We start from the raw sequence: 12300 nt of genomic DNA, 5'->3' as shown, positions 1-12300 counted from the left end.
AATCTTTGTATGGCTCAAGTGTTTGCATTTTTAAGATACTATGCTTAGAGAATTTTAGTTACTCCATGGAATTATTACCATAGGAATGTACAAGTACATATCAGAAAAAGTACTTCCCTTAGGATGAATAAAGTATGACCATACTTAGAAAACATTTATTTGAAGTCATACTAAGGTATAAATGAAGCAATACCAAACTATTAAAAGCTACCATCTGTACAATTGTCAAAACACGGTTTTCTCATTCTTTTAAAACTAGTAGTTTCATATATTACAAAGCAGTTACAAATTTGTGATGTTTAGGAATCTTAATCAAATGCTGAACACTATGAAATGCAAAGCAAATTAGTTATCAAAACAATTTTAATGAAAATAATTTTAATGGTCACTTCCCTCCTCCCATCCCAATCAAGGACAAAAATTCTCATTTTTAGGCATGAATTAGTCTTTTAATTTGACAAGCTTTCAAAAAAAATTTTGATGGATGTTTTGGGGTTTGGGTTGTTGTTTGTGGGTTTTTTCCAAACAAGAAGCCTCTCCAAGTATTTTTCTATCAGGAGTTCCAACAGTATCAAACTGTGCAGGCTAGTACAAAAAACGTACACAACATGTTTTAAAAAGGCTTTTGAATAGCATTTAGTAGTTAGCAGGCTGCTGGTGTCTTGGGAGAGGTCAAACGGCGTTGGGGAGGGGAAAAAGGAGTTCGTTTTCCATTCCTGTGTGCATGCAACAAGCAGCAAAACACCAAAGTTACTCCAGTTAGCTTGGTATCAGCTCTGCTTTCTGTTAAAAAGGACATAATACAAATGGAGAATGGAAATTGTATCATAAATCTAGACACACAATTATATTAACATAACAATATAGCCTTACTGACTTATTTTCCAACAATCTACATCATCTGTTCTGAAACTATTTTTATTACAAATCCAGTTTAGTGATTGTTCTTTAATAAAGTTTCCCAGATCTGCCTACGCTTTAGCTGTTTGAAGTGTTTAAATGTATAGACACTGTGAAACACAGCATCTACAGTCACAGACAAAATAAATTGTGTAGCATACCAATTTAGTCAAATGTCAGTACATAAATCTTTATTGTGTTAATATACTAAAACAAAAGTTAGCAACTGTGTTTATGCAATTCAAGCCCATGTGAATACAAAAGGAAACATGTAGTTAAGTGCATCTTTTTTATAGTAAGGCTCAATCCTAGGACAAGACACCACACCTTTCCAAATTCCACAGCCATGGACTTAATTCTGTAACAAGATGTTAATTCCAAATTGAAGCCAAGAAAAATTTACTGAAAACCAAAACCAAACCCCATTTTCAAAATACAGAGCAAGGGAGGGAGTCTAAAATAGTGCTAGAAGTTTCAGTTTCACAGTGGCTTACTACCAGCTTCAGGGAGAAGAACAACCAATGGGGTAGGATCGGGCAAGTCTTCCTGGCAGCAGCAGTCTTAGATAAGGAGACTGTGAAACCACACCCTATGCTAAAGAGGTATAAAGTAGCCTGCATCTCCCTATAGGAGCCTAAGCAAATACGATTATATAGCTTTGGACATCTCATTTCCAAGACAGGACTGCATTTCAGCATTTTTTTGCTACCCTACAAGCAGCAGCTGGAACCAGATGACCAATATAATTTTGCACTCCTTTCTCGCTGGAGACTTGGCCTATTACCACCTCTTGCTCTCCCATTTATCTTGTGAGGAAAATGTGAAAGCCCTTCTCTGTTCAGCACGGCTAGAATCCGGAAGTCAGAACTGCCATTCAGAACTGACTGCTGAAGTGGGGGTGAAGGCTACTCTCCAAAAGCCAACTGTCATAGTACTTTACAGATGAGCATTTTAAACTGAAAAGAAAAGCTGTATTAGTAGCTGGACATAGATGGAAATGGAGGCTATCCCAAGGCACATGAAAAAAATACAGGTGACCACAAAACTTGGAAGCTGCTGCTAAGGAATTTGGCCACATCTAGTCCTTACATAGGACACATCCTGTAAAGTCAATTGTACACACTCCACCATAAAAATGCAAGGCTCAGAGTATTTCTAGATTTCAGTGTGCACAAATGGTTTTCAGAAAAGGCAGTTAAAATTCACCTACTAAACAGCAATTCTTACAGAATAAAAACATAACAGAGAAAGCTAATCTGCAACAAGAATGCCATATGAGAAAGACTGAAAACCCCCGAACTTTTATTCAACTGATGTTACACCTGCAAAAATGCAAGTAAACTAACACTAGTATATGATTGTTGTAACCATACATTATGAAGTATCATTTCCTCCTTCCTTTCTGCTACATTATCCCAGTGAAAAACAGAGTTTGTTACTGGTATTTTTGCTTCACTTTTACACACACATCTAAAACAAAAGGGCAGTTACAGAGCAGTAAGATGAAGTTTCACCTTGTTTGAAACTATTTCAGAAAAGTTATTTTTAATCATGTGAAAGGACTAAAAGGGAAAATAGTTGTTTACATGGCTTGTACAGAATGATTCAGTATGGCTCAGGTTTTGTTCATTTTCCTCTTAACACTGGCATAACAGACACCATCACAGAGCAAAACCAGAATAGCTTGTAGAAGTATTCATGCAATAAGTGACATTGCACTTCAGAAAAAAAATATAAAAACAAACATGAAAGCTAAGTGAAACTAAGAAAATTCAGCGAAGAGAGTATTTACTGAATTTCAGTCTCTTTACTAATTAACCTACCTGCTGGCAGATGATCCATTTAGTGAATTCTGTAGACTTGTATTGGCTGAACCTAGAGAGGCATTAAAAATTCCCTGCTGAGAACTACCATTCACTGGACTCCCATTACCTTTCAGTATACCAGTGCATTTCCAGTTGTCCATGTAATTAGCTGCAAATACAGATATATAAAAACTGTTAAGTTTCTCTTCTGAAGCTCAGCTTTTGATACAACTGTGACCTTTCAACTGCTGCGCACCTGGTGTAAGTTAGAACTCAACTTCAGTACCAGTATATAAATTGCAAACAGCTGAGGATCTGGCCCTTTAGCTGTCTGACATTCTCTGCCTATCAACAATTAAAAACTCAGTTTTGTTCAGTAGCAAGAATGAGTTTCCTGTATTAAAATACTGAGAAACAAATGAGAATGGATGAGGAAACTGCCACTGGGGGTTTTTTTGTTGTTGCTTTTGGAAATTTAAACAGAAGAAAAGCCAGTTTCCCTGAACATTGTGACTGTAGATTTTCTGGTTTTGGCAGCAGGCAAGGACAGTAATGCAGTACATATGTTAATTTTAAAAATTACAACTTTACATAGCTCTAGTCTGGTGAAACAATTTGAGGGTACAGTAGCAACTATTCACAGCAGCCTAATTCATGCAAGTCTTCCAGGACAGACCTTTTCCTGAAATGCAAATAGAAATATAAAAATCTATCATTCACAAATCTAAAGTGAACTTTTGACTCCAAAATTATTTTTGAGTAAAATTTCTCAAGTATATTCAGCATACTACAAAGCTAATATATTTCACATGGGTGACCTTACCCTTCCAGAGCCTAACGCAGCCATCATCACCAGAGGAGGCAAGCACTGTGCCTGTAATATTCCAGCTCACTCGCCACACCTGGGAGTTGTGATTATCAAACTGTGCCACAATATGAATTTCAAATTTTGTTAATCCTCCAGAAGTCGTCAATTCTTTCCTGTTTAAGAGAAAAGTGACAGTTCTGCACACAACTGTTCAAAGGTCTGGGCTTGAACATGACAACAAAAAGCGAGGAATACATCTTCCAAGGAATTTATATAACAAGTGTTACTACATTAGGTATTGAGAGGTATTCAGAAAAAATTATAGACTTGCTCACAATCTTGTCATCTTCAAAATCAGGCCGCTAAAAAACAATCCTGCATACTTTAAGTTACTACTTTTGCTTCGCAGATACTATTAAAATAAGACTATATAGTATGCACCACATCACAGCAAACTATCTTCCTTTTAAGCTCACCTTAGAGGTTTTAGTGTGAAAATTCGTACATCTTTGGTTGCAACAGCTAAGATGTGGAAGGATCTTCCCAGATTTGGAGCAAATGCAATATCATGTACAGGATCTGTGACTGTCATCAGAGCTTCTGCTTTTGCATATTTCCTGTACAACATAAAAAATTAAACTTTAGCCATCAAAATTGCCAGTGATGCAAATTATATAAATCAGACATAGTGGAACAGGGAAAAAGGGGTTATTATACATGATGAGACTTGCAGAAATAAAAGTATTTTCTTAACATAAATTTAACTGTAAGTAATAATTACAAGGTGATTTCTTCATAAACTGAATACATCAGATACAGTAACTGCTAACAACAGTATGCTGAATCATACAAAGCAAGGATTCCAGTACAAAGAATATTTTTGTCTACAGTTGGAAAAGGGAAATAAAAAGATTCTTCCATTCAAAAATCTAAAGGGAATTTCTATCTCAGTAATTTACTAAATTTTCTGTGCTTCTGAGCAGACCACTAGCTGCCGCCTCTGCTGTGTGATAAACACATACTCCATTTTCCTATTTACCACCAGGTATGTTACAACATTTCTTTTTTGTTAATGCACAGAGAACATTGTCTGAAGCCAGGCATAAATCCACACAACACCTTGGCTCCTTTCCCACACCAGTCACCTGAATGAAACACAAGTTCTCTGTCATCATTCAACTGAAAGTGATTGTGCACACACTTCCTGGCCTTTTCTGGTTCTGATTTAACTGTACAAACTGAACTTTCACAGAACACCAGTAATTCACAGGACTTTCTCTCATTATAAACATGCTTTTAAAAGCCTTTTAAGGTCGCCTTGAACAAAACAGTGCCTAGTGCAAGACGATTCAAATTTCAACTTTGCCCTATTATTTCCTTGTGCAAAATTATGCATATAAATGAGTAGAAGCAGAAACAACAATTCTCCCTTTAAAATGCTGGTAAGAACACTAGCACTTCTGCACAGAGATAGAGCAAAATAATCAATATCATGTCTGTTAACATCAGTTACATTCTGAGGTCTCCTTTCCCATCCAATGGCTCAGAGACAGATTTAAGGTATTATTACTTACTACTCCACTCTACATCTAATGACAGGAATAAAATGAAAGGCCATATATTATACTACTTTAAAATCCCACAAATGTTGTGTATTACCATTTAGCATACCTGGTATTTTCGTTATATTCATAAATTTGAACCTTAGCCAATATATTTGGACTGTTGTCATCACTTCCTACAGCTATCATTGGAGAATGTGCTCGAGAGCTAAAAGGTGAAAATAAAGTTATATTTACAAATGATTCCACAGAAAGTACACCAAGCCATTTTTAAATTTCAGACACAATATCTATAAAGAAAAAAAACAATAATAAAAAAAATCACAACGGGGGGAAAAAAAATCACAACGAAACATGAGTAAGTGCTATTCACAGTTGCCAGTATGACCTCTATCCTCTGTTGTTTTGAAAGCCCACTTTATACACCCACTACACTGAAATAATTAGGGAACATTATTTGGCAATTCAAGATGATGCTTCCGGAGAGGATTGACTTTATATATGCATCTGCAGTCAAGTATTTGCCACAAGTCTCAGGGCAGAGTTGCATTCTTTGCAGTACTTTTACTGATCGATATAGTGGGATTTCATTCAGGTTTTGGAAAATAGATTACAAAGGCTAAATGTAGATGAGTTCTAGTTTTTAAATCAACTTTTAACCCCATCCCATGCATTTAAGTGAAAGCCTGTACTCTCAACCTTCAGCACAAACTACTACTGATGAATAGAAGAAAAACTGGATCAGCAGGACACAGACCACTATGTCTGCAGGGAAAGCCATTAAGGGCTCCTGGACAAACAGAATCCAAAGCAGTTCAGCCCTGAATGGTTCTTCCCTTCCTGTTATTACTGGGGGAGGATGCGAAATGGGAAGCAAAGGAGAACCTCTGCTTGTATGTGTTCTTCTCGGTGGGGACTACAACCATCACACTCCTGGCCGATTCCTTCTTGTTCAAGAAGGTTAAGTATATCACTGAGCCTCTGAGGATACAACTAAAAGAACAACTCTCTGTATTTGTGGTTCCTAGTACCCTGTTGTACTGACAAGGGTGTGTGCCCTTGTTAAAGTTGTCAAAATCATCACGTATTGCAACACCTTTAAGGAAAGAAAAAAAAGACAGGAATTGTCCCTTTATAATTGTCCCACTTTCTCTTAGGAAAATCCCAGTTAAGTTTTGTGGGATAAATGAAGAGCACTCCATAGCTCTTCAGCTCTCTACTTGCTAAAAATAATTAAGCTGGGAATATTTCCTCACAGAGCACGGGAGGACTTCTTGTAACACTTCTCTGACTCTGCTGAACTTGCTTTATTAAAAGAAATGTTATCAGGTTTCTTTCATATCTGAGTAATGTACACTCAATCTTCTCCATGCATGTTTTAGGATTTATTCTACAAAATTTCACAACTAACTCTTTGGATCTTCTGCTTAAACCATCATAAAGCAAAACGTACATTTTTAATAACATACCTTGAAGGATTCCAAGAAATACAACTGCAGCTTAGCTTACATGAGATTTCATGCTGCAGTGACCACTGACTAAGATTCATCACGTCTGGAGCTTCATAAATCCTTACAACTCCATCTGCTGAACAGGTTGCTAACATAAGACCCATATGCTTGGGAGCAAACTTCACATCTGTAACAGATGTCCTGCTGTCTACTAAAGTGGTCCTCTTTACCTGCAAAGAAAGGCAGAAATTCTTGAAGGAAATGCTAGAAATTTCCATCAAAAATTTATTCCCTAAAGAAGGCTAATGAAAGTCTGACAACATCATTGCATAGGGTCACTTACCTCTTCCATCAAGAACTAAAAAAGAGTCTTTATACACCACTGAATTGGAGGAATAACAGATCACTGAACTGATTCAATGTGAAGCATAAAGAGATATACTCACAGTGGTATCAAAGTTCTGATACCAAAAAGAGCTGTTTAGATTATGCTCTTCAGGAAAAACAAACAAACAAAAACCAACACAGAACATAAGCATAAAATACAAGAGTACTGGCCACAGCCAGTTTGAAACTGTCCATTCACTTTGGTGACAATATTAACTGCGATGCCTAGCAACACCACTTTCTAATTTCAGTGTTGCTGAAGTTTACCATGAAGCATTTTTCAACAAAAGCATCAAAACAAGTATTTCTGATAAGAGAATAGGTGAATACAGCAGACATTTGATAGGAAGATTAGCTAGGGTAAAAGAAGAAAAAATTGTAAACATTTGTTTTTCAAGTTGACTCCTCTCCTGCCAAGAAAGTACGAGTTTGAGCTGAAAACTGCATCACAACTGCCTCCCGCACATGAAAGTCTACTTTCATACCCCGCTGGGCAACAAAGGTCTTGACAACCCAACTCATAACAATTTTGTATTTTAATGTTAGAAAACTTTAGTAGAAAGTAGAAAACTGCAGATATTTTAGCAACCTAAACCAAAAATAAAACATTAGAGGCAGGAATACTATGCTGAGTTATGTAAGATTACACATGAATAATAGCTGCAAAATGATCTGTTTAGATCTAAAATTCCCTTGATGAAATGCTACCCAGAAAATCAACTTCCAAGCAAACTATTTCCCCCCAAAACCTGTTCTATTGTTTGAAAGATAAGAAACAGCATGAGACAGTTTCAAACGAGCTCTGGTCACAGAAGAAAAACCCCACAACTTTAGTTCTACTGTAGATGGGAATTCACGTCTGCAAGTTGTTTGCCAGGGAATATCATATTAAGAAACACCAATAGTAGTGACGCTAATTGGCCTCAAAGTTGCCATTCAGCTGTTTTCCCAAAATGCTTTAAAAATACTTACTCTCTATTGGAATATTGCCACGAATTAACAAAACATAGGCAAAAATCAGGAAGACTTTATATTAACAGAAGAAAACAGCGTGCTTTCTCTGTTTTGAGAATAGAAAGTATGTTGCAAAACCAGAAATGTCCAGTAACTTGGTATTTAGAACAATTTTCATGTTCAGTCTTCTGTTTAATTCTGGAATTTAAAGACTTTAAAGCTTCAGCAAACAACTCAATGAGGCACAGTAATTCTGTTTATACAAGAACATATAGAAACTGTAATTACTATGTTGAAGTCTCACCCAGTGACTCTGGCCTCGGAGTTTATCATTTGACTCTCCCACTATTTCTTCCCACACAGCTGCTGTTCTATCAAAAGAGCAGGAAGCCAGGACCTGCCCAAATTCAGGATGGGCCCATGTCACACGCCACACCGATCCACTATGTGTCTGCAAGATAACACCAAAACACTATAGAGAAACAGACTTACTGTATTAGTCCAAGCAATAATACATTTTCATGACTTTCTGCCACAGCAGAAGTAAATTCTAGGAAGTAGTAAGACTATTCCTTTGAAACTTAGGTTCTTTTATAAAGCTTGAAGTTACACAGCAGCTGTTGCATTTGTTTATTCCTATAAGCACTGAAAAGTTTTGCTGCTATTAGTTAATGCTTAAAAGGTAATTATTACAAGTATATTTCAAGGCATTATTTATTACTCCTTTAAACTGCAAGTTCCAAGTTAAGATTCTGCCTTGACACAAAAAGTACAGTTTTGTTTTCAATTTTCAGCCATTACCACACTCAATTCTAGCTTGCCTGTACTTTTCCAAAGCATATACAGAGCATTATTTACACTCTCCTTTTTTACATGAAACTCCTCTTTCACACCTAGTGAACCTAATGCTGCTGCTTTTTTTTTTTTTTTTTTTTTTTTTTTTTTTTTAAGAGAAGGGTAATTCAAAAGCTTCACTTGTATTTCCATTTACAAGGATTATTTATTGTGGTCCTGTTAAATACAAGTTTAAGGATAACTCAGAAGCTGAATGCACTAATTATCCTCATGAAACAGAGTCTTTATATGACACAGTTCTCAGAAAGGTTTGGAAAAAAAAAAAGAGGTCAGATGTTGTAACATTTAATAGCCAGAGCTCTTCCTTTTTTTTTATTCCTTTCTTTAAGTCTTATCATATGCAAAAAAGGAAATATTCAATTAAAAATGAAGGTACTCTTTTCCAACTCCCTCAACACCAGTTACAGCTATGTTTACTGATAACCAAGTCTGCCAACATAAGTACTAATAATGTAAGACTTCACACTAGCTTCTGCTTTAAATGAGACACTGTCGAGATGTTTTATAAAAGCAAAGAAAAAGTATTTTACCATAAGAAATACAGGATCTACAACAAATCAAAAGTATTTCTACTCCGCAGGTCAGCAAAAACTAAGTATGTTTCTTCAAAAACAAGGGAGGAATTACAGTTATAACTGTGTTATTTTTATAAATACAAACCTTCCAGCTGGCAGTGCAATGCCAATCCCCATTTTCACTTTTGTCCCAGACCTATTGAGAAATCAAAATGCCATCACACAGTTTGTACATAAAGCTTACCAAGTAGTACTACAAAACACAGCTGTTAAAAAAATTAATATATACACCATTAAACACTTTTATCTAGAAAACTCTACCTGACTCAGTACACAACTGCACTTCATGCGACCTTGAAAACATCCCTACTACAGGTAGGGTGAAGAGGCATACACCTGCACTATTGTATGAAGCCTACCTTTTCTTATTCATAGAAGATTATTACAATTCTCAGCACTTCATTCATTCTGTCCCATGAGTACACTAAGTTTCACTCTAGAGCCCCTATGGTCCTCACCACAGCATGTACTTAGATCTGGTCGCAAAACCCTGATGTGACTCCTGGCAATCACCCCAAAGACAGAGCAGGACAGCAACAAGAAAATCAAGCTAGTGGGGAAACAGATCTTGGTTCTGTTTCTAATACTTCAGCCTTGAGTTATAACCACATGCGAGTCACTTAACCTCCCTTTCTCTTGATTTCTCATACATTTTTATCATATTTATAACAATTTTGCAGAAAAAAGGTTAAGTCATGAATGTAACCAGATGAAAGACACCTCTAGAAGCCTGGCACCCACTCCTCTTTGTCATTTGTTCACTGTATAACTTTACTGAACGCCACCTCACTTTTGCCATTCTGGATCTCTAACACAACCTTGGTCGCTATCATCACAGCCCAACTTCGGAACTTCTCCCCGATCGCTATTCTGCGGGGCCCACCCAGCAAAAACGGGGTCTACACCAGATATGCCACTCCTGGTTCGCAAGTGCTGTAAAACCGGTTAGAGTAAAACTTAAGTCATCTCACAAAGAATACTGTTATGATTGGAAAGTAACATTACATCGCTAAAGAACACAGTTTTTCAGTTCTACCTACTTCTTGGCATCTTTCTTAAGAACATTCTTTTTAGGCTGCAAGCTTTACGTAGTCAGTCCAGACCAAAGACTGACATGGCTTTAGCTTACTTTTGGAGGGATGGTGTTGTTGTTGTTGTCATTTTGTTTGCTTTTTAATATGTGGTCAGAGAGATGGGGGCTGCTCGCTTGTTTTTAAGCCTGACCTACATCTGAAAGAGCTTTCTAAGGAAGAGCAATTTTCTCAACGATTTACCTGCTCTAACAAAAGATATGGCTGCTCCCTGCAAGTTACATTTCTTAAAGTTAACCAACTCCTGAATTTTTGTCCATCTTCTCATTATGCACCAAAAAAAAATGGAAAAAGCAACCAACCTTTCGGTAACTTTTCATTACTCTATTTCCTCTAAAGGAATGTAAAACTAAGGTTTCTAGTATTTTACAGTTTCCCTAGTCTGCCAGGGCACACGCAGAACATTTCAGCCTTTCGCTTACTAGCACTTCACTACGAAACAGCAGCTTCTTCCCTTCGCGCCCTTAAACACAGACTTTGAGTTGAATCAACAAAACAAGCGGCACTGCTGCCGCCACAACAGCTGAAGGCTGTTTTCCCAGCTGCAGCAACGGGTCGGAAAGCAGCTGTATTTCTGTGCGCGCGGGAGCAAAGGCGCGGACCCAAACAATCCGCGTTACCCGCGAACACGTCCTGGCCCCGCAGCCCCCCCGCTGCAGCCCGGCACCGCGCGTGGGCCGCGACGGGACGCGGGCGCCGAGCGCGGCCCTTCACTCCCCGGCCCCTGCGGGGCGGAGAGGCGCGGCGCCGCCGCGAACGAGAAGGCTGTGCCCCGGCCCGGCCCAGCCCGGCCCGGCCCCGCCGCCCCGGTGAGGGCTGCCCCGCGTCCCGCCGCCCGCCCGGTAAGGCCGCGCCCCGCCGGTGACCGGCGCTACCGCCGGCAGACGCCGCGACGACAACACGTCCCCCCTCCCCCCCGCGCAAGGCCCGGCGACTCCGGCTCACTTTGACGCTCTGGTCGCTGGAGCAGGTCGCCATGCGCCGCCCGTGGAAGTCGAAGGAGACATCGTGGATGAGGTCGCGGTGATCCGCCGCGATGCTGCGCGCCACGAACATCCCGCCGCGCCGCCGCGCAGCCGCCACGCGCCCGACCGCGCGGCCCAGGAGGCGCGCGCTCCCCTCACGCGGCGGGGCGGGGCGGGGCAACGGCCGCCCGTCCGCGCGCTCCCGCGCAGCCGCCGCAACGCGCCGCTCTCGCTCCCCCGCCCCGCGCGTGCGCGCTCCTGCCCCACCCCCGGGGCGGGGCTGCCGCTCCCTCACCGCCCAGCCCGCCCGCGGCGTGGGCACCCCCACTCGTCCCGCCGGTTCCCAGTCCGGGGCGGGCTGTCGGGCGAACTGTCGGGCGGGCTGAAATGGCGAATCTGCCGTGTGAAACAGCAAAACGGTGGACAGCGAGTGCGGGGTCGGTGAGACCGGGCACGGGCGGGAGCCCCGTTGATGTCTGTAGGAAATTTTCTGCTCTGCTCAGTGAAAACTTGTAAATCGAACAGTGGCCGGGTGAGTCACCGATGTAAAAGTGTTGCGATCAAAAGAAGGAACCTGGGGATAAGGGAGTGAGTTACTCTAACTTGGTATAAACAGTGCATCTCTGGGGAACGTTAACAAGGCTGACAGGAGGGGATCATCATGCCCCGGGGAGGCGCCACGACATGGATGGTTGTCTGAGAAGAAAATCAGAAGGGGAAAAGATAAAGGTGGAGGCGGAGGAGACTGCGACCACCGACTCAATTTAAAATCAAGAAGACGTCGTGTCACCCCCCGCCCCTTTCGGCCTTGTGCAGAAGAATTAAAAGACACTGTAACTTTGAATCGAGACAATGCATGTTGTTAACCAGTAATGGACAGAGTGATGAGAAACTGCCCAATGGTCACTACAGTGAATGGGTATTCCTGTAATGTGAAGTGTATAAAT

General features: G+C 40.2%; 1 protein-coding gene across 1 annotated transcript in view; it reads right to left on the bottom strand.

Moving 5' to 3' along the window:
* Positions 1-11552, bottom strand: part of CEP192 (centrosomal protein 192) — a 92720-nt gene extending 81168 nt beyond the window's left edge. The window contains exons 1-8 of the mRNA XM_074827860.1: positions 11334-11552; positions 9383-9433; positions 8172-8318; positions 6545-6756; positions 5185-5283; positions 3990-4130; positions 3529-3686; positions 2724-2874 (exon numbers count right to left, since the gene is read on the bottom strand). Coding sequence (XP_074683961.1) covers positions 2724-2874; positions 3529-3686; positions 3990-4130; positions 5185-5283; positions 6545-6756; positions 8172-8318; positions 9383-9433; positions 11334-11444 — 1070 coding nt within the window. The 5' untranslated portion in view covers positions 11445-11552. The remainder of the gene's footprint in view (positions 1-2723; positions 2875-3528; positions 3687-3989; positions 4131-5184; positions 5284-6544; positions 6757-8171; positions 8319-9382; positions 9434-11333) is intronic.
* Positions 11553-12300: the final 748 nt, after the last annotated feature.

Source organism: Strix aluco, chromosome 1 (assembly GCF_031877795.1).
Source record: "Strix aluco isolate bStrAlu1 chromosome 1, bStrAlu1.hap1, whole genome shotgun sequence".
In the NCBI taxonomy this organism is placed as follows: domain Eukaryota; kingdom Metazoa; phylum Chordata; class Aves; order Strigiformes; family Strigidae; genus Strix; species Strix aluco.
The sequence above is the reverse complement of the archived record's forward strand: the minus strand, read 5'-3'. Positions and strand labels throughout refer to the sequence as shown.